Source organism: Pipistrellus kuhlii, unplaced genomic scaffold (assembly GCF_014108245.1).
Source record: "Pipistrellus kuhlii isolate mPipKuh1 unplaced genomic scaffold, mPipKuh1.p scaffold_m20_p_15, whole genome shotgun sequence".
NCBI lineage: Eukaryota > Metazoa > Chordata > Mammalia > Chiroptera > Vespertilionidae > Pipistrellus > Pipistrellus kuhlii.
In genome coordinates this window covers 21,272,420-21,295,761 of record NW_023425460.1, presented here as the reverse complement: position 1 = coordinate 21,295,761, position 23,342 = coordinate 21,272,420, and the positions used below count along the sequence as shown (strand labels likewise).

At 33.8% G+C, this 23,342-nt stretch overlaps 1 protein-coding gene across 2 annotated transcripts in view; it reads right to left on the bottom strand.

The window, feature by feature from the left end:
- Positions 1–23,342, bottom strand: part of PCDH15 (protocadherin related 15) — a 613,865-nt gene that overhangs the window by 102,325 nt on the left and 488,198 nt on the right. For both annotated transcript variants that reach the window (XM_045581870.1, XM_045581869.1), the window contains exons 22-24: positions 22,700–22,840; positions 20,298–20,410; positions 1,389–1,498 (exon numbers count right to left, since the gene is read on the bottom strand). In XM_045581870.1, the coding sequence (XP_045437826.1) occupies positions 1,389–1,498; positions 20,298–20,410; positions 22,700–22,840 (364 nt within the window). The remainder of the gene's footprint in view (positions 1–1,388; positions 1,499–20,297; positions 20,411–22,699; positions 22,841–23,342) is intronic.

The following is a 23,342-nucleotide window of genomic DNA, read 5'->3' as shown; positions in this document are numbered from 1 at the left end:
TCAATGAATTTTCCCATTTAATATATATTTGAATGAAGAGCAGGGCACTTTGGTAAATTGTAAACTATCTCACCTCTTGCACTCATGTTATATTTTTCTCTTTAGTCTTCTCCATAGTATTTATTACTGCCTAAATATTATATACTTATCAGTTTAATAATTTATACGAGGGAAAGGATCTTTTTTATTCACTGCTCTATCCCTCATGGCTGGAAGATCACTTAGTATCTAATAGGTGCTCAATAAATACTTTTTAAATAAATCAATAAATATATGTTGAATAAATTAAAAATCAATAAATTGTAACAATAGTCATTATGGAATAAGAAGGGTAATAATTAGAATTCCTCTGCTTTTTTTTTTAAAGGAAGAGAACTGATAGGATCACAGAAAGAAGTACCAGAACAGATTGAGAAATCACAGGTATAGTCAGATGCTGGAAGTTCAAGGAAAAAGGAAGTTTAGTGAGGTTTAGGGGGGAAGGAATAGCAGTAGAAATAAAGAAACAATAAGAATAGTATGATGTTGATCACTGTTTAGGGGCTGCGATTTTTTGTAATGGTTGGTTGTTGGGACACTTAAAAAAGGCCTTCACAATTTTTGTGCAAGCTGCTTAAGAGTCTTAATGTTGATTCATTAATTTCATATTTATTCTTCCTCCAATAATATAAATCTATATTAACCATTTTGGCTACCTATAATATTCCAAGCATACAGTTTATCAAAAGGGAAAAGCAGAGGACAACTAACTGTGGATAGCAGTGACACAAAGAATGGGTCATCAAGACTGAGTGAGCTATGGACTTATTCCTAAGGCTCACAAACCATCCTCTTCCGAGTGAAACGTGATGGGTAGACCAAAACCTCAGCTATTTGTTTACTTACAGTTGTCAATTGCATGTCTAACTTAACTGTTTGAGGAGGAACAATATTACACAATATTCACGGCTTTTGTCATGCATGTGCCTCTTTGGGCATTCACAATCATTTATAGTTCTAAAGTTTCTTCAGGATCAGCTACTATATGACATGGAATGCAAGTGGTAGATGATCGGAAGTAGTGGGAAGAGACTCCTGGAAGACAATAACTATAACTTACGGCTGAAAGTATCATAAATTAAATTGGAAGTAAAGTCATTAAAGTATCCTTAAATGAGAAGCAAACGACCGCCAGAATTAGAAATTTGAATTTCCTGGTGGGGTGGAGGAGATCGTTTTCATCAACGTAACTGGATTTTTAATCAGATTCAGCGCATAATTACCAATTGCATTTAAGCCGGAAATGTTTCTTTTTTAAAATATAAAGCAAACAATAATTCAATCTGAAATTAATTCCAAATCCAGGTTGATTAGTTTACGGTGAAAACTCAGACTAAACATCTACTCACCCTCTTCATTTCCTGAGACAATTGAGTACACGATGCTCTGATTGACGGCCGCGGCAGAAATAACACCCACAGCAGTCCCTCGCGCAGCCAGTTCACTTACTGGAGGAGGCCTGCAGGTTTAGAGAAAATAATTAACTTTTTATTGCCCATTTTGCCAGGGTGGAGTTTTGAATTTAATAATAGAATGCTAGTTTATGTGTATGTGTGTTTAGGTGAACATGTTCTGAAGTTTTTAGAAAGTACATTGACTCCAACCCTAAAAATTGTTTAAAATGATGCAAAGGCTCTTTTAATCATGTCATCACTTGCATTGTTTTTAATTTGAGATGGCACATATGACTGCTTTATTATTTGCCAAATATCATTAAAAATTCTTTTCACTTGTCTCTAAAGCACCTTCCAGACTGAAAACAACAGAGAGATGCAATTTGCTATCTCAACTGCTAGAGTGAAATGTTGCTATTGTTTTGATGATGTTATCATATTTAAGCAAATGGCTTCCAAATGTCTCTTTCTCATCTTTTTTCTTGCTCCATTGCAAAGCTCTAACTATACTAAAAGTATTTGAATAGATGGCATCAAAAAAATGTACAGCCCTTTTAAAATTACATATTTTGCTTAGCTATAGCCACACTACGATACACATTTAAATCAAAAATATATTTTCAACAACTCATTATATAGTTCTCAAAAATCTCAATTTCGTTATGCAATATTAATCACTCTAACTAGAAAATCATAACTTTACTGGTATAAATTAATATAAATAAACTCACTTTTATAATTCACAGGTTTGTATCATCCATCTCCAATAAATTTAGAAAATTATTAAATATAAGTTCTAATAATATCTCTGAGTCTTTTTGTAGTCTAGTTAACCTGTCTAACTCATCTGGTTCCTAATAAGCTTTAGTTTCTTAAACTGCTAAGATAAATCCTATTGCCATTTCTTTCATATGTATTTTTTTTTCAATACTTACATTTTTAATGTTACTCCTCATTTTAATTTCCACTTTTTCAGTTCTTCTAATCTAGAGCAATTATATATATTGTGTCTTTATTGAAGCCTTTTTAACAAACTAGAGGCCTGGTGCACAAGTATGTACATGAGTGGGGTTTCTCCACCTGCTGGCGATTGGGGCTGATTGGGGCTAACAGGCTGTAGGAGGTTGGCTGTGGGAGTGCAATGACCACCAGGGGCCAGCTCCTGCCTTGAGCATCTACTGGTGGTTAGTGCGTGTAATAGCAACCAGTCTACTGGTCGTTTGGTAGTTTAGGCTTCATATATATATATATATATATATATATATATATATATATGCACTGAGTCACAAATATAGTTTGCAATTGTAATTACACATAACCCTTTATAAACATCTTGTCTAAATTGCTATGTTCTTTGGGACTGTAGTCCACATAATTGTTTCACTCAGTTATGTAAATATAAAGTGCTATATCTTACAGATGTTGCAGCATCTAATGGTGGTCCATATATTCATTACATGGTCAATAACTATTTTTTTTACTCTCCTACATCCTTTCTGTCTTCTTTTGTTAACAGCATCCAGAATTTGCTTTGGATAATGCTTCCTCCTCCATTCTCATTCTAAGTGGTTTGGGTAGGGCTGACCAATCCCTGAGATATGGATAAATACATTAGCTCTCTCTGGCCAATGAGGACACTTTATCCTCTTTGCTCAGTGTTTATGAACAGCCAATGAAATCTGTTCCCAGAAATGTTACTGTTACTTTTCAGATATAATATAGAGATGGTATGTAAATTGACTATCATGTTCTCACACAAGATGGTCGGCAGGGGAGGGCAGTTGTGGGCAATCAGGCTTGCAGAGGAGAGAGGACAGTTAGGGGTGATCAGACCAGCAGGGGAGGGAAGTTGGGGGGTGACTGGGCTGGCAGGGGAGGGCAGTTGGCGGCGACTGGGCCAGCAGGGGAGGGCAGTTGGGGGCGATCGGACCAGCAGGGGAAATAGTTAGATGTTGATCAGGCTGGCAGGGAAGTGGTTAGGGGGTGATCAGGCTGGCAGGCAGAAGCAGTTAGGGGCAATCAGGCAGGCAGACAAGCTGTTAGAAACAAGCATTTTTGGATTGTGAGAAGGATGTTTGATTGCCCATAGGAATCAGGCCTAAACCAGAAGTTGGATATCCCCTGAGGTGTTCCAGATTGGAGAGGGTGCAGGCTGGGCTGAGGGACAAACCCCCCACCCACCCACGTGCATAAATTTTATGCACCAGGCCTCTACTTAGAAAATAAGGTGTTCATTTTGTATTTTTTTGCTAGAATTTTAATGTTTGTACTCTATAGTAATGTTCTTGTTGAGCATAATATCAACACAAATGAAATGATGGGATTAAAATAAAATCCCTGTTCTTGGACTAATATTTTAAATGCTGCTATACTTAAAACTAGGTAAGCTCATTATTTCAGTCATGGAAAAATTATATTTTTCTTTTATTTCTCATTTGCCTAAGATTCCTATCACTTCCAATCAAATAGTCCCAACTAAATTAGAAAAAGATATGTTTGCTTATCAGAGGTTGGCAAACTCATTAGTCAACAGAGCCAAATATCAACAGTACAACGATTGAAACTTCTTTTGAGAGCCAAATTTTTAAAACTTAAACTTCTTCTAATGCCACTTCTTCAAAATAGACTCGCCCAGGCCATCTATTTTGTGCAAGAGCAATACTCAAGAGGCCAAAGAGCCATATGTGGCTCACGAGCGCAGTTTGCAGACCACGGGCCTTGATAGACACTTCTTAAGATACCTAAGAAACATAATTATATTCTATAAGAAATTTATTTAGTCATTATCATAGCTTCAGCTCAGTAAAATAAGGATTCTTTTGGTGACTTGGAATTAAAATTAATAGTAGTCTACTACAAAAAGGAAGGCATTTACAAAAGTGACACTAGGCTGGTTTTGATGGACTGCTTTGATTGTGAATAAACTGTATGCTACTTTAGATTAGAAAGACACTCTTCTGTTTATCACATTGCTTAGTGGCTTATCATGGTGATTAGGAAATAAAAATATGAAAAAGGTTAAAATCAGAGAGCTATGGAAACACAGTAGTCTTTAAAAAGGCTGTCAATAATCTCCCACTTTCAGCATTCCTTCCCTTGAGTATTCCTCTCCCCTTTCAGAAGGGGCAGAGAGCTAGTACTTGTTTCTTAAGGACAGAAATTGGTGAAGTAGATGTGACCTCACCTCAGTGATTACATAAGATCTGAATGTGTAACTTCACTTTTGCTAGTAGACTCCATCTCCTTGGCTGGATTTATGAAGTGAACATATGGAATTGTCTGCATGACAACATACTGAAGATGATGTATGACCAATGGTTAGTGAGGAACTGAGGCCCTCAGTCCTACGTCCCGCAAGTAACAGAATCCAATCAACACCACATGAGCTTGATCATGGACCTCTCCCTACCTAGTCAAGTCAGAGATGAGACCCTGGCCCTGGCCCTAATCTTGATTCAAAACTATGTGAGTCTATGGAACAGAGAGAGAGCATAAGAGGTGAACAACTGTTGAGCTACAGAAACTTCCAGGTGATATACGTATTGTTTTAACTTATTAAGTTTGTGTTAATATTGTTATGATGCAATTATATAGCTGATATACATGACTTGACTATTAAAAGCAATGAATTGTTAACTTATGACAGATCAAGTTACATACAATTTAAGTTTCATTTAGAAAAAAATGTTAGTCATATTTTGCAGTAATTTTCATAAACCAAATTAATTACTTCTAATGGAATTAAGTATTGCTTAAATTATTTACTTGTCTGTCTTGTTTAATGCATGAAATAAAAGCTAAATTTTGTACTTTCCACAATTAATTGATCCTTATAAAGTACATAAATATAAAGTCAGCAGCTAATGTATCTTAAACTTTAATATTAAAAAAATTCCATCTTTTACTTCAAACTTAAAAATAATATTTTAGTGTATTTTGTACAATATGGATAGAAATGATTAATACTGGACAAATTAATTGATATAATTTTAAAAATATATTTTATTGACTTTTTACAGAGAGGAAGGGAGAGGGATATAGAGTTAGAAACATCGATGAGAGAGAACCATCGATCAGCTGCCTCCTGCACACCCCGCACCTGGGATGTTCCCGCAACCAAGGTACATGCCCTTGACCAGAATGGAACCCGGGACTTTTTAGTCCACAGGCTGACGCTCTATCCACTGAGCCAACCCAGTTCAGCTTAATTGGTATAATTTAAGAAGGATTTTAAATGCAATGCATACTAGTAAAAGCATTTAATATTCTATTGTTACTAATGTTTAAAACAGATTTACTTCTAGACAAAGTATCTCCTTATTAACCTTTGTCTTAATTGTTCCAAAACACAATCAAAACATACTATAAAAATGCAATTTTCTCCAGGCTAGAATTAAGTGGATCTCTATGATAATGAGCATTGAATTACAAAATTTCTATTTATTGCCAGACAGGACACATTTTATTTTATGCCCTGTAAAGTACAAGTTACATGATTGGGATAAATTACATCTTTCCTTTGAAATCAGATATAATTTCAATACAAAATGAAGCAATTGGTATAAATCAAGACTGTTAAAATCAGATGACAGAGAGGATAGAAAGATAACAAAATTGAATAAAATGAGCTGAGCATAAATTAACAGGAAAGGGGGTGAAAATAAAGAATTGGTCACATTGCATGCTCCACTTAATAAGAGTACTATGCAACAGTGCAAGTTCACTGTGATTTTAAAGTGGAAAAGTAAATTCAAAATTTTATGTGAATTCAATAAACTTTTATATTTTGGCAACCAACCAAAGTTTATATTTTAAAGCATCATCTATGGGCTGATAATTTATATTTTTTAGAGTAAACTATCTGAAAGGAGGTTTCTGGTTCAGTCATTCTGAGCCTGATATAATCTGAGTTCTCATTCCCTCTTTTATTTCTGTTAAGTATAATAGCAACCTATTGATTAATTTCAGAAGCAAATAATAATAGCCAAATAAAAAATTCCTCAAAGATATTTTTTTCAAAACAATTTCTCCTGCTATTAACTGATATAGTTGCAATTAATCTATTTTACATAAACAATGCATCGTTTACCCTTTTCCAATTAACTTTTTACCTTCTAATTCAAAACAAGTAGTTGCTGAGTGTCTGAAATTCAAGAATTCTACTTTTTGAAGCTGGATTTAGTGCTGATATATAACTAAGAAAAAGCACCTTTACAATGAGAGGCACTTAACACAGATAAGGCACTGCTTCACTGAGGAAGTTAGAGTCACAAGATCACCTGGAATCCCATTGTCTATTAGACCAGTAGTCGGCAAACTCATTAGTCAACAGAGCCAAATATCAACAGTACAACAATTGAAAAATTTTTTTGAGAGCCAAATTTTTAAAACTTAAACTTCTTCTAATGCCACTTCTTCAAGGGACCAAAGAGCCACAAGTGGCTCGCTAGCTGCAGTTTGCAGACCATTGGTCTAGAAAAAGACTGCTAAGAGCATGCTCAAGGAAACTAACATTCCTTAACAGAGGTGAACTTTGAACACTGGAGAGACAGATGGTTTGTTATTTTATTTTACTTTTTAAAAATTTATTTGGCTGACACTGGTTAAAATTATATAGGTTTCAAGTGTACAATTCTATGATACATCATCTGTCTATTGCATTGTGTGTTTACCACACAAGGTCAGATCTCCTTCCATCACCATATCTTTGGCACCCTGTACCCTTTACTATCTCCCTACCCCCTTTCCCTTGTTAATCATCATGCTGTTGTCTGTGAGTTTTTGTTTGTTTGTCTTGTTTATTCATTTGTTGCTTCCAGTTTTATATACCACATATGAGTGAAATCATATGGTTCTTGACTTTTTCCATTCAACCTATTTCATTTAGTATGATAATCTCAAGATTCATCCATGTCTCAAATGGCAATATTTCATCTTTTTTAATGGCTGAGTAGCATTCCACTGTATATAAGTATCACATCTTCCTTAGCCAATCATCTACTGAAGGACACCTCAGCTGTTTAAAAAAAACGCCTCCAGGAAGGGCCTTCAGCAGAGGTTCTTTCACAAGCTTTGTCCTGAGTTGGGTTCCATGTCCATGTTCCTGACATATTCCTGGTGACATCACTAGCTCCCATTATTCCCCCAAGGACAACACTTTGGGCTTTATTGGTCATTTTAAACAAAATTCACAGATTTTGACTGAAATCTTAAAATTACCTAAATGAATTCTTATCTAGAGACTAAATAATTCAATTAAAGAAGCTTAATTATGATTAAAATCAAATTTAAATTTTATTAGTTTATTATTTTACTATTTGCAGTTTCTTCACCCCCAAAAAACTTTTATATATAAAATAGATGCATATATATTTTTTAATTATTACTTTGTTTTTTAGAGTAGTTATAGGTTTTCAGAAAAGTTGAGCAGAAAGTATAGAGTTCCATATGCATCCCCGATTTTCCCTATTATTAATGTTTTGCATTAGTGTGGTCCATTTGTTACAATCGATGAACAAATATCAGCACATTATTAACTGAAGTCCACAGTTTACATCAGGCATCATTTTTTTCTGTTATATAGTACTATACCTTGGACACATGCATATGTCATATATCCACCATTCCAGTATGATATTGTAGTTTTTTGTTTTTGTTTTTTTAAATATATTTTATTGATTTTACACAGAGAGGAATTGAGAGGGACAGAGAGTTAGAAACATCGACCAGCCACCTCCTGAACACCCCTCAATGGAGATGCGCCTGCAACCAATGTATAATACATGCCCTTGACGGGAATCAAACCCGGGATCTTTCAGTCCCCAGGCCGAAGCTCTATCCACTGAGCCAAACTGATCCTGGCCAGTATGATAGTTTTAATGACCAAAAGTATCTTCTTTTCTTCACATATTCATTTTTTCCATCCCACTGAACCTACCACCATTGATTTCTTTAACTTTCTGTATATTTTTATCTTTTCCAGAATATAATATAATTTAATTCATATAATCTGTAGGCTTTTTGGACTGAATTCTTTGCAATATATATTTAACTTCCTCCATGTCTTTTGTAGATTTTAACTTTTATTGGTGAATCATATAACTTTGTAAGAATCTACCATAAAAGGCTGCATTTAGTCAGAAGAAAATTGATCAAAATGACTCCAAATCTCTTGTTTAGAAATAAATCTTTGCAGAAAAAAGTACAACCCAGTAAAGTTAACTGATATAGAATTTATATGCAAAATACTTAGAACATAATTTTCTTAGGGATTTATAAACTAATTCATAGATAACTGTTCAACATTTCACATTAAGTATTTATTTTGAAAATGTAGACTACAATAAATCTCTCTCAATTAAATACTTTTTTTTAACATCTTTGCCATTTGAATAATGACTATACTAAAATAACAAAATTTTAGTTTCCAAATGGTTAGAAGCAGTTTTTATAGTATAAATATAGATGAAACAATTATTCTACAATTTAAAATCTACTTTCATTGTTGGGTTTAAGAAGTAACAACAAAGTACATATTATACGTATCACATAAAACTCCTAATTATTTTAAATGCCATGCAGTTTATGATACAAAAGTGTTTGTAAATAGATGCTATAAAATTACACTGGGATTCAATCTGGCTCTATTGCTTTCTTTCTACTGAGTATCAAATCTAATTTATATTGACATGTTTGGTTTCAATATAATTGTAAATCAATACTGATTAAGAAACTGTTTTTATATCTACTATTGGGGAATTTAATGAAAATAGGAAGGAAAAAACACACTCACTGGAACTCCTATTATTTGTACCTTTGCAATAATTTTATCAGGGTGGTATAATTTTACATATCTAACCAAGAATAACAGTTTTAAAAAGGCATAGATCAGGGGAGAGACACCAGCTCTCCCAGAAATTTTCAGATGGATTGTAGATTTTAAACTGATAAAGGAGCAAATGGTTACACACTGTTGTTTTTTGTTTGTTTGTTTTTTTACAACTTTTTAAAAGTGTGCTTACTATTAGGAGTTTTGCTTCTATTCAGATCCATGAAGTGTCTTCATCTTGAATAAGAGAAATCTTTGGCCCTTAGTCACACACCTTTCTAGTTCAAAATACTATTTATAGCTAAATCTGCAATCTAGGGTGTGTATGTTTGTTTGTTTCACTTTTTGTTCTTACTGGAGTTTATCTCATCTTTCTGTCTTATTCATTGGCTTTCAACTTTAAAACTATAGAATTAGCTGAAGAACTTATCTAAAATTTCAGATTTCTTTTGGATAATGCTTAATTCTGACACGGTAGGTCCATGGGGTCAGAGTGAGAAATGTCATTTGTAAAATGTCACTCTTTCAATAAAGAGGCAAAATCTATTATCTTTAAGGCAAGATTTGAATAATGCCATAAAATGGCAGGAGATTTTAATTCCAGGTAAAATCATCTCTCATAGTAGACAATAAATCTAAATTAAAATAGAAAACAACCTTAGCAAACAAGTGATAGTCTCTACCTGTGAGTTTATTTTATATTATACTAATAGTTTACATATATCTTTTTTAAAATTCTTTGAAATTAAGAGCAATAGCTCTTTTCTCAAAATCCTGAAGTTCAAACTTATGTGTAGTTTATGATGGTAACATTCCTCAATGTAGGGTGATTTTAATTCTCTTGTATAATGAGATGAAACTGGAATTTTTCATTCACCATTTCTTTGGCCATTTTTATAAAATTGTTTTCATTTTGCAACATATGTAAAAATAGATTTTTGGATTTTAAATTATGCTTTTTCTCTGTTTTTGCAAATTTGTTCAGAAAAGTTAATTGTCTTTAATAAATATTTTATAAACTATGTCAGATACTGCATTTCCCATTCAAAATCAATATTCACATTTAGACTCTATGATCTATTTCAGACGTATTGACCTTTCATGATATTTATCTGTAAAACTGATGACAAGTGGATCTCAGTGTGTATAAGTCTTAGTCCAGCATCCTGAGATGAAGGGCAAATGTCATTCTTCCGAATGATAACTCGACTACGAGAGTTACTGTATTCTAAGGTAATATTAAGTGTTTGAATTACTGTTAGAATTTTGATATTTCTGTCTGGATTCAATAAAAAATACATAAAATGAAATTTCTGACTACGACAGGATAACTATTTTACAGAAGATCCAAGTAGGTAATTGCCTGGAAACCTCTTATCAGATACTCATCAGGTGGTGGCCATTGAGAGTGTGCCTCATAGCCTCCAGCAACTGGAAGCACATGGACCCACCTAGTTGCTATGCCCGCAAGTCTATTGCTGTGTTTCTATAAAGGTCATGCTGCCTAGGGGCTGCGTACAGATAATGACTGAGAAAAGAATTGCTAAGGCAGGGCCTTCCTCGGAGACACAGCGTTTCTTTGACATCTCACTTTGCAATGAGGATTGACTGATCATTGTGCAGAACCTTACTTGAGTGACAGAGCAGTCACTTAAAGACACAGTAGGAGAGGATGTTTCTATACAATCTTCTCGCCCTCTTTTTCACTCAGTGTCAGAATGCATGAGGTTTGAAGGGTCTCTTGGCCTTAACCTGCTTCCCCCCTCAATTTTCTCACAGCAGTATTTCACAGAATAAAATATTTGCTTGTTAAATCTCATCATGATGTGTAATTGTTGCAGGGCAGAACGCAACTAACACAAGACATTAATGGGATTACAGTTAAAAATTACTATTAGCACTTTGAAATATTTAAATTAAATTAAAAATATTCATAAACATTTATAAAAAGATGAATAAAAATTTAAAAATAATTAATCTAGAACTTTAATATATATTAAAATAACCATGAATATATATAATATATTAAAATAAAGATGAATACACTGATTAGCTTTAATACTTATTAATTTATATGGAGATAAAAAAGAAAATCTTGAGGATTATAGTAAACCATTATTTAAATATTATAACAATGTAAAGCCAACACTGGTTTGGCTCAGTGGATAGAGCGTCAGCCTGCAGACTGAAAGGTCCCAGGTTCAATTCTGGTCAAGGACGTATACCTTGGTTGCAGGCATATCCCCAGTAGGGGGTGTGCAAGAGGCAGCTGATCGATGATTCTCTATAATTGATGTTTCTAACTCTCTATCCCTCTCTCTTCCTCTCTGTAAAAAAATCAATAAAATATTTAAAAAAAAAACAATGTAGAAGAGTTAGCCATATGTTCTGGGATATTTTAAACTAATATGAGAAACTGTAATTAACATTTCTTTAAGATATAAGCTACTTCATGGTTACCAACCCTCTTTTGTTCCACATTAATGGTGGACACTTCAAATTCTCTTTACCAATAAGCCCAATCCTTGCCAAGATACCTTTTAATGATTAATAGGAAAACACTATCACATCTGTCTTAACCAGAGTTTAGCTCAGTTTCTACTGAAGGGTGGCAGAATATATAACCCTAAAATATGACTGCAATTTAGTACATGCCAGTCCAAAATATGCCAGTTTGTACATTATTTTGAGCTGTAGGCACTCTAAAACCAGAAAATTCAGGGAGAGGTTCTCTCTGAGCTCCCCTTCTCTACCTAAAGACAGATCCTCCAAAAGTAACCCAACTGACATAAATCCTCTCCTGAAGAGTTTTCATCACGTAGAAAATATTGACTCTTATCACAGGAGAGGAGGGAAAAGGTGGCATCATACTCAGACAACCCTCCTTGTCGCCCCCCAGTGGAGGAATTTCGCACTGGGCTCCTAGTCAAGTATAATAATAATCTCAACATAAGAATTTTTTAGCATTCACAGTTATCCAAAGATTAATTAACATATTTCATATAACTGCAAGTTTTTAAAAAGAACTTAGTAAACTTTGTGACAAGGATATTAGATAAAACAAATATTAAATTATGTTGAATAAATGATCTGTATGGTCTATTTCATTCATAGTATGATATGACTTTGAGAAGTGAATTTTTATGAGTAAGATTAACCTATTTTACTCTGCTTCCAATGAAAATCAAGTTAAGGAAAATGGTTTAAATTAAGATATGAGATTGCAGATGGATATAGAGAAACTTCTCAATTGCCCAAGTGGTAACAACTCAAAATTTATGATTATTTATGTGAGGAAGGGGCTATGTAATGATTAAACCTAATACATTGTAAAAAAAAAAAAATAAAACAATGAAGTCTCTTGGAGATGATTTTGAGAAGGCAGGGGTGTTTCAACAGTAAGGGATAAAAAAATGCCATTAATCTTTAAAAGATTTGTTTCAAGGAAAGAAGTAGAGTAAACATAAATGATGGTTTGTGCATATAAACTCTAAGGTACTGAAATTACTGATATTTCCTTGTCAAAAAGAGAAACTTCACCAAATAAGACTGGAAGGATGTATGAATTAAAAAAAAATGTTTACAATTCTGAAATTTTGGGTTGTGTATATGCTTCTAAATAATAGGAAAGTTGTTTATAATTATATAAGTAAATATTATACAATTAGAAGAGTCATCATTTTCAAAAGTTTTAAGAACTCAGTGTTTCCTTGAAAATGTAAATGTTCACCTAATGACAAATTGATGAAGCAATGTCTTTTTTCTTTCTTTATTGTTGAAAGTATGATAGATGTCCCCTTTCTTTTTTTTTTCCAATAACACCCCCCCACACACACACACACAGACACTGCACCTACCCCTCTCCCCCAGACCGTCACCACTTTATTGTGTCCATATATGTGCCCTTGGTTAGCATCCAGGGACGCAGGTAAAGACTGGTTTGAAGAGGTCATGGAATTAATAAAATGAGTCTATTTCAACTATGACAACTGCTATAGGGACCAAAGAGAACCAAGTGCACTCTTATCTCAGGAATGACGGCGAATTGGGCCATGATAAAAGTAAATCAGTAAGGGCAAATTGCTCTCTCATTTGAGTGTTCTTCTACTCTGAAAAATTGCATAAAGCCAGCCCTTCAGCAAACAACTCCAGTTCACAGGGTTTGATGAAAGACAGAAGCAAATCTTTTCCCAACATGTATAAAATATTCCAATATTATAAATTATAAACAACATAAATAATGTGAGAAATTTCTACTCTTGACAAGCCAAATTATTTCACTTAATATAGGGTAGTCTTTGAAAAACCCTTGAGTAATTTTACAAACTTCATTTCTTCTTTTTTTAAATAAGAGCTAGCAGGGAGTAAGAAACTTCTTAAATATGAAAAGAAAACAAAGACATAACAATTAAGTGAAGGGAGGGTTTGGTTTTCTGTAGTATTGGTTCTTTTACATTGCTGGGCTAACCTAATTATCTGTCATCAAAAACTGAGCTGGCAAGCTAATACATTCTTCCTCCAGCAAATATTAAAGTATACTTGCTATGAGGTTTATTATTTGTTGGTTGCTACTGTGCTTTGATCATTTTAGAAAAAATAATGACAGATCTGATGCTATATAGTCCAGCAATCAAGCAATTATCAGTAGCTCAACAATAACTGTTTTTCATTTTATAAAAAGAATAATGGATTTTGTTTTTATGTCTAGGTGAAACTGGTGCATTGGAAAATGTTTTTCAAATAGTAAATGTCACCTCTCAGATCTTTTTGATGGTTTCCACAAAGCTACCGTAGTTCCCTGAAAATAAGACCTAGCGCATGGAAAGATAAGACATCCCCTGAAAATAAGACCTAGCACAACTTTGGGAGAAAAAAATTAATATAAGACACTGTCTTATTTTCGGGGAAACAGGGTAGCTTATAGCTCGAAACTCTCATTTACACTCTGCCATTATGTTTTCTCTTCCCTTTCTTTTTCTTTCAAAATGAAGACGTATCTAGAAAATGGAGAAAGTAATTAATTGTGATCAAATAACCAAACATTAGCTCAAACTCCAGAAAGGTTTAGTTTGGAATATGTGATATTAATACTTGACACATAAAAAACACTCTAAAAATTTAAAACATACCAAAATGTCCATTTGAGACTTGCTCCAAATTCAAAGGAAAAAAGTATTAATTCTCTTATTGTTTTAAAAAGATTGTGTTCTGGCCGAAGCCGGTTTGGCTCTGTGGTAGAGCGTTGGTCTGCGGACTGAAAGGTCCCGGGTTCGATTCCGGTCAAGGGCATGTACATTGTGCAGGAGGCAGCTGGTCGATATTTCTCTCTCATAGACGTTTCTAGCCCTCTATCTCTCTCCCTTCCTCTTTGAAAAATCAATAAAAAATATATTTTAAAAAAAAGATTATGTTCTGTTTCCCTAACATATTTTAAAAGTTAAAAAAAATGTTTCTTTACTATTTACACCATTAGTTTTGGTTCTGTTATTGTGTATTAATAAAAACCGACTCATTTTAGAATGACTGCAGCAACTAAAATCTCTAACTTGCCTAAAATTACACATTTACTGCCAGTTCTCCACCAGCATCACTTTCTCTTTCTCTTTTTGTAGAATTGGATAGAGCTGCCTGGTAAGCAACAGCACTCCTCTGCTGTTTCATGAAGTCCCTGGATTTTCAGGATAAAAAGTGAGTTGGTATACAATTTGCAACTCCCACCTCACTTGCTTCAAAAAATCTCTGGTTGAAACTTTTGCCTCTTTTCCCTTCCCTGGGACTGAAATGACAATGATTGGAGGTATTTTGAACTATGCTAAAGGTGGAAGAGCCTAAATTTGCCTGGGTCTCTGAATGACTGCATGGAAGACTATCACCAACTTGAACACTCATTTAAGACTGTCATGTGAGCCAAAAACATGTGAAACAAAACATGTTTTTGTTTTGTTCTCTACCAGCGGTCGGCAAACTCAGTGAACAGAGCCAAATACCAACAGTACAACGATTTAAATTTCTTTTGAGAGCCAAATATTTTAAACTTAAACTTCTTCTAATGCCACTTCTTCAAAATAGACTCGCCCAGGCCGTGGTATTTTGTGGAAGGGCCACACTCAAGGGGCCAAAAAGCTGCATTTGGCTCGTGAGCCACAGTTGGCTGACCACTACTCTACACCATTAAAACGTAGGCCTTTATTTTTATAGTAGCCTAACCTTCCCTAACCATTTTATTCAGAGATTTAAAGACTTAATGACTGGCTAACCCAAAAATAAGATAATTGTGTGAGGTTAAGAATTTAGTTCAGCCGAGACTGGTTTGGCTCAATGGATAGAGCGTCAGCTTGGGGACTGAAAGGTCCCGGGTTCGATTCCGGTCAAGGGCATGTACCTTGGTTGCAGGCATATCCCCAGTAGGGGGTGTGCAAGAGGCAGCTGATCGATGACTCTCTCTCTCATCGATGTTTCTAACTCTCTATCTCTCTTCCTTCCTCTCTGTACAAAATCAATAAAATATGTTTAAAAAAAAAGAATTTAGTTCAAAGTTCTAAAAGAAAAGAATACTTTATCTTTAGAACCTCTCTTTAACACCTACTCATTTGGTGAAATCTAGCTTTTCCCGAGTCATTGAAAAAGTCAATACTGAAATGCAGACATTTCTGAGATGCAAAAACCAAACCCCATCTCACAACGCTATGCAATTTGAATCACTGCTTTCCATGCTTAACCCAGAAGCATGCTCCTCCCCAAACCCTACAAAGAATAAACATCTTGCATTAAAATTTTGTGTCCTGCCAAATTTGATCACATAAAACAGAAGTTTTTCTAGCAGAAGCAATCCTAAAGGGGAAGTAAAATTTTACCTCTATCCTTAGGATTTTTTGGCTAGACCTAAGTATTAAACTGACATTAGACCAATTAATAGGAGAAAGTAAATAAATTTCTGAGGATTTTACATGACATGAGAGTCCCCATAATGAAATTAAAACCCAAAGAAATGACAGAACTACATGCTTTTATATTAAGGCGAACAAAGAGAGGCTATTGTGGCAAAGTAACTAAACCATGTAGAGAGGCTAAAGGGAGATAAGAGTGATTTTTGAACAAGGCCTGTTTATACAGAATTCTCTTAGCTTCGACTCCCCATTAGATAATGTTTTTTTTTTTTTTTTTTCTCCTGGTGTAGGAAGGGCATCTTTCATACAGGAGTTTCAAACCTTCTGTTTTCAGCATGAGAAGAGGCGATTAGAATGCCCTTCTTGCATCTGTGATTTTTAAGTGCTTCTAGCTCAAAATAATCCTTATGCCAAAATGGCACAATTAGGGATGGCATAGTCTGCCATCCATCAATTCTTACACAAGGGATCACCCTGATAATCAGGTATTAATAACTTTGGAATCGCTGGAAGTTATGTGCTGAAGCATTAAATGGATTTGAAAACAATAAGAAGGAAGGATACACATGAGATTTCCAGCAACCATTCTATATTTTTTCCCATTTAAAAAGGAGACTGCGTTGGCCCTCACAGCAGTCTGAAATGGTGTAGATATTTTGCCGAAGCTAGTAGCTGAACATATAAAAAAATAATCACACAAGAATAAAAATATTCTACCATGAATACTGTTTTAAAATGACAAACTGGGGATTGCTGCAATATAAATGAGAAAAGTTTCTAAAAAGATTAATCAATTATTCAATTAGTTGTTTCATACTAATAAAATATTGACCAACTACATTAGTTGAAATGGTGCTAACATGATAGGTAAGCTCTTATATTTCTTGCTTAAATAATAATTCACTAGGGCATCCCTCATTAGGGATTTCTCCTCCAAGTTGTGATTCAGAGGCCTAAGCCCCTTTAACATCATATTTTCATTACTGCCAACATATGCCTCCCAAGGTTTCCTGGGATTTTTCCATTTCACTCATCCAACAGGGGAAAAGGTTAAATCAGGCCAAGAAATTGTAAGTCCCTAATGTCCTCATTTTATTGGCCAGGACTCAAAGTCACCTGGCTCCATATAGCAAGGGAAGCAGGGAAATATGGTCTAGCAGTATGCCTAGGAGGAATAAGAAAAGATTTAGGAGGTATCCAGTAACTCTCTGCACTGTACCTCTCCAAAATTCTTTAAAAAACATCATAATTAGTAAGTGATAAATAAATGATTGATAAAAAAAATAATCATCAACCTTATGTTTTAGATAAAATTATGCCTATATAAACACTTAAGTGAAATTCTTTGCATTTATTCAGAAAGCAGTATACTCTGCCAATATGTCATTTATTTATTTTTGTATACTTTTCAAAAAAAAGTTGATTTCAGAAAGGGAGGGAGAAGAAAAGAGATGATTCAAAAAAATCATTGATTGGCTGCCTCCTGCATGTACATGGCATGTGCCCTTGATCGGAATTGAACCAGGGACCCTTCAGTTTTCAGGCTGATGGTCTACCTGCTGAGCCAAACTGGCTAGGACTGCCAATATTTAATATGACGTTTTATTACCCCAATTTCTGGGTGTCTGATAGAAAACAAAACATGTACTCAAGGAACACTGAATCTATTACAGCAATTATATTGATTCTTTTGTAAAATTCTCTTCATAAACTGCAGGATGAAACAAGACTGAAAAATTACCTCTTTGTATCGGAATGACAAATAACCTAGAATAGTAAGGGCACTATCTATAATTATTAGATATGTTCTTCTGGAAGGTAAAAAAAATTTCTTCCCCATGTGATCATGTGACTACTCTTAATTTTAGCACCAATAATTGGCTAGCTGCTGCTTCTATAAATTAACAACTTTATTAATAGAATATATTTGCAAAGAAGGTAAGAAATGGTAAACTACTCATTGAAAAATTATTTTTAAATGGTGGAATTAAATGAAGACAATTTGAAAAAGAAAGCTAAATGAGCAATGCCCTAATGAGAGCTATTACGTTAGCCATAATACCACAATGTTTTAGCTAGGAAAGTGAAGGAGCAAGGAATATTTCTATTAATAAGGAAATGAACTCCAAATGAAAGCCTGGAGATAAGGAACACCATTTTTTTGAGTTTAGTTAAAGAGAAATTGTTATGCCCTACACCACTTTTCTCTTCTCTTGAGGTTTCCAAGGAATTAGTAGATTTGGGATGAGAAGTTTTGGAGAACCAAGAGAGACTTTTTTTTGGGCTGAAACTGCAAGGGATGTTTGGACCCACCTCAAACAGTAATACTTTTTTTGTGTGTGTGTGAGCATCTACTACGTAAGTTGGTGAGAAATAAAGAGTTTACATTCATTTTGGTTCTTGAGAAGACCAAAACATACACATTCAAGTACATTCTCCAATAGCAGAAAACTGTATGTTCCACATCAAAAAATTGGAGGTTACCATGTCACCACAAAAGGGAGGAATTTGGTAATAACAGACACAATGGAGAAAATGACCTTAAACATAGATTGATTTAAAAAAAATTAATACTATTTTAAATGTGCTTTTCATCCCAATGGTTTATATGTACATTACGTACAATTTTTCTGGTAATTATATTATATAATTTTAGTACTTGAATATTGTATGGATAGCTTTTAACCAAAGCAGAAAACTACTTGGTTGAGTGTGGTAAATATTCCCAGGTGGATCACTTACCTCCTCCTTCAATATCTTACCCCCTCATCTAGCTTAATACTTTAAAGTAGTTCTTATAAATTATCAGAGCAATAAAGTCTAAATTCTAGAATATGATAGAGTGTTCTCTTATATAGTATTTTCTTCTAACTTGTTTCTAGATAGACTAACCTACTAAAATATTCTGGAATTCAATACATCTCCCACATTCCTCATTTATACTTTGTATATGCTGAGTCTTTGGAATGCAACCTATTTCCACATTTTAATTGAGTGACTTATCTCTATTTTTCCTTCAAGATACAGCTCAACACTATATTGATCATGTTCACTCACAGTTACTAGTAAGTGCGTCTCCAGCATGCTTCCTTAACTGTGAGCTTCTATTATTGTATTTCCATAATGTATTGTAATTTTCATACAGTCCTTTATTTCCACCCATGGTTGAAAACCTCTGGAATATAATTGCTGGCTGCCTTTTAAAGCTTTGGCCAGAATAAGTGAGTAGTGAATATGTAGTATATAGTGGGTCTCTTTCAAATGTCTGTGAGAAAACTAACTCCTGTGGGTTCTAACATACTAAGAAAAGTAGGTTAATGTTTTAAGTTGAAGATAAAAATAAAACAATGAAGAAGGGGCTATTGGGAGAGAATTTGATTTAGATAAGGCCCTAGAGGGAGGTCTTTATCTTGGGATTACTGTCCTGACAAGAAGAGACAGCAGAGCCCTACTCACTTTCTCCCACTTCCCCCCTACTGAGCCCAAGTGAGAAGGCTGCCATCTATAAGCCAGGAAGAGAGTCCTCACCAGAATCTGACCATGCTGGCACCCTGACCTCAGACTTCCAGTCTCCAAGACTGTGAGAAAATAAACATCTACTGTTTAAGACACCCAGTTCATGATATTTTATCATGGCAGCCTGACTGACTAACATAGTGTACAGACAAACCCTGTAGCTATAAATAGGTAATAAACATTATACACATATACACATAGTACTCTCTCTGTATGTCTCTTTTTCTCTTTCACTGATTTTTTGGGAAATACCGTTTCTGAAACATGCCCAAATTGGGTAATATATTGTGTCTGTCAATAGTAAGGAACTAAATGGCAGCTTCTTACCACTGAGACCATAAGTCAGTTATATTTCAAACTCTCAAACACAATGCTGTATTTTTCAAAGCTTGCTTTAGTTATTTAGAAAGGACCCATTCTTCATCAAAGCATTAGTAAAACTCAAATATTTCAGTAAACTGTTATTTTACCTATATTAACTTTTAAAATAAATATAATGTTATGTTAATTTAGAGAAGCTTAGACTAGAATTGGGAGATCATTTCATTGATAACCTCATATATCACATCAATTTTTAGAGGCCAAAACAAAGCAAAGCCCTTTATTAACTACAAAACCCAATAGGAGTCATACCTGTATTCCTCTTGTGTGAAACGTGGGATTTCTCCGGGATGTAAGACGAGAATTTTCACTACGGCACTGCTGGACATCACAGGCTCACCATCATCAAACGCAATAACCACCAGCTTAAAAAGTAATAAAATTCACGTTAAAGTTATTAACAACAAAATACATTCTCATTTTTCCATGTGTGCTTTTAATCCCAAGACTGCCTGGCAGAACACTGAATAGCAAGTAGCAGGCAAGGTCCTAATGTATGCTTCCTGTATTATTTAATCTGCACAAAATCCTGCCAGGTAGATGTTATTATTTTAATTTGTGAGATGATATAACTCAAATAAATTACTAACTCTATGATAAATAAAACTACCAGTAAAACAGTTATGTTATAATATATCTCCCAATGATTAAATCTTTTTTATAATTTCACTCGTGGCTACAGTGAAAACATGTCTTTCTAGGCACTAACACATTTAAAAAAGTGTTAATTTTAGTCACATCAATAGCAAAAAATTAATTAGCTTACGTATATTAGAGAATTAGTTCTTCCAAAGAGAATTAATTTTCTGCAAGATTATAGGCCAGAAATACTTATTCTGGAGGATAAAATTAGAAATGTTTATACTTTAACACACTTTGAAATACTCTCACTTAAAAACAATTACAAGATATAAAACCCAGTTTACAGCAGAAAATGTTCAAATAATGCAAACTAAGAAAAGCTTGTCTTAAGTATAATAGCTGTATGAGGTAATTATTAAAATAACTTTTATGATTTACCATTTTCTTTGATAACCTATATCTAGAAGAATTTTAGTGTTTATTATAAGAAATGCTAAATATACTCAAAATTATGTTTCTCCAGAACATAAGTTTGAAAACTACATATTACTAATCTAAATTTATTCAAACTAGATCATCAAATCATAACCAAGAGTCATCTGAGAGCCATGATTTAGCTTTAGATTTCAATCTTACAAAGAAAGTAATTATTACAAATACTGATAAAATTATGTGAGACACAGTATTTACTGATAGTCGCAATGTTAACTGATGAGTATTTGATTGAAAAAAAATGGAGACTATTATGAGAATAATCAAAATGTGTCAGATGCCTTTACTTATATTAGGGCTTAGACTGGTATATTTTGAATTATATCAGGTAATACTGGGGTGGGCGTTGCGTAAGGGCTGTAAACCTTTTAAGTCAAACCAGCAACTCAGGCACAGAGCTGTTTGGTTTCACACAGAAACATGCGCTTTATTACACCATTAACTCTTTGCAGAGCCAAAGGCTTTACTCGCAGTGAAAAATTTAATTCTAAGTAACTATAGAAAATGGAAACATTCAAACATTCAACAAAATAGATTACTTAGGAGAATAGGGAGGGCTAGTATTATTCCACATTTTCTGGAAGTATAACTATTCATGAGTACATAAACTTGATCCAGCAATTCTGCCTGAAGTTATTTAAGGGATTGGGGGAGGGGGGGAAAGCAAGTGGCAAATGATAATTGCAAAAGGAGTTTCAAGAGAGCAAAGATTAGATAACAAAAAAATTAGAAAAAGCCTAGTTATCCAACAACAAGGTATTAAACAAATGAAGAGGATAGTATATTCCTACAATAGAATATTAAAAAGAATTATTTTTAGCCTAGATTTTACCTATTTCATACTCTTAACTGAAACAGATTAAAAAAAAGTATCAAGTGCTATATTGAAACTTGTTTTTAAATATGAACTAGCACTATGTATATTGATGTAAAACAATGTTAATTTACTCAGGTTTTCAGCTTGTACTGCCTGGTATGTCTGTGTAAGAAGCCAATTTCTGTGTATTGTTACAGTTTCAGTTCATTTATATTTGATGTTTTGTAGAACTCAAATATAACTATACTATACTTAATGAACCAAATAAAATGGCCTCTGCATACTTGTTGCACATGCCTGCACAGTATCTACTGCCTTGTTGGGTTTATTCATTGTATCTTCTGCAGAAATGCTAAATCCTTTCCTTTTAAAAAATTAACTTGTGATGGATATGAAGGTTAAAAATCTCCACTGTTTGCCGTAGGTGAGTACTTTCTAAAATAAAGTTTTAAATGGTGGTGGTGCTTTTAAAAAAAAGCAGTATAAATAATATGACCATGTTACTCAAAACATATATTTGTATTTAAATAGAAATATAACATAAGGATAGAGAGTAAAATGGTAAATTCTAGTTATCTCCAAAGTGTGAAATATCAAGTGATTTTTTTTCTTTTTATTGAATTGTATTTTCAAAATGTCAATGCAGTTAAAATGTGTGTTTGTAATTTTAAAATATTAAAAAGAAAAAGAGAAAAAGTATGGTCATCTGTCAAACCAAACTTTCAATAAAAAATTAAGCATCTAATAGACAAGAAAAACTAACCTTAAAAATGGTCGTAGGTTCTTCATTAAGATTGACACGAGTGATTACTGTTCCAGAATCTTCTTCTACATCAAAAATACTGGCAGGATAAGGAGACTGGACACCATCTACTCTATACCTCACACGACTTGCAGGTAATCCCTACAATAAGATTATATATATTATTAATTTACAGTCACACAATAAACACAAAGTATAGTGAAAATGTTAAAACCATTTTTTTTAAAGCAAGGCCTTTAAAAGTGAAAAAATCACATTTCAATTTCCCATAATTCCAGATTCAGAGGTAGCATAATCTTCATTTCATTCCAATAACTCAGTCTGAATTAGTGAAGAGTTTTTACTACATGTCATTTACAATTTTGTAAAATAATAAATTAATAGTTGAATTGGCTATCCTCTCTTCCACTTGTCTTTATTTTTATGAATTTCAGCTTACTCCCTAAACACTGTATATGCTAAATATTCCTTCAAAAAGATTCCTGAGTACAGTAGTGGAAAAGTGAAACCATCTATCATAAGGAAAATTCTCCCCGCCCCTTTTTTTCTAGATTGGGTGAACATAAAACATCATCTCTTCCCTACTTCTCAGCTTCGGTGCTTATATCCCATGTTAATTCCTATCATAGTTAATACATTCTGA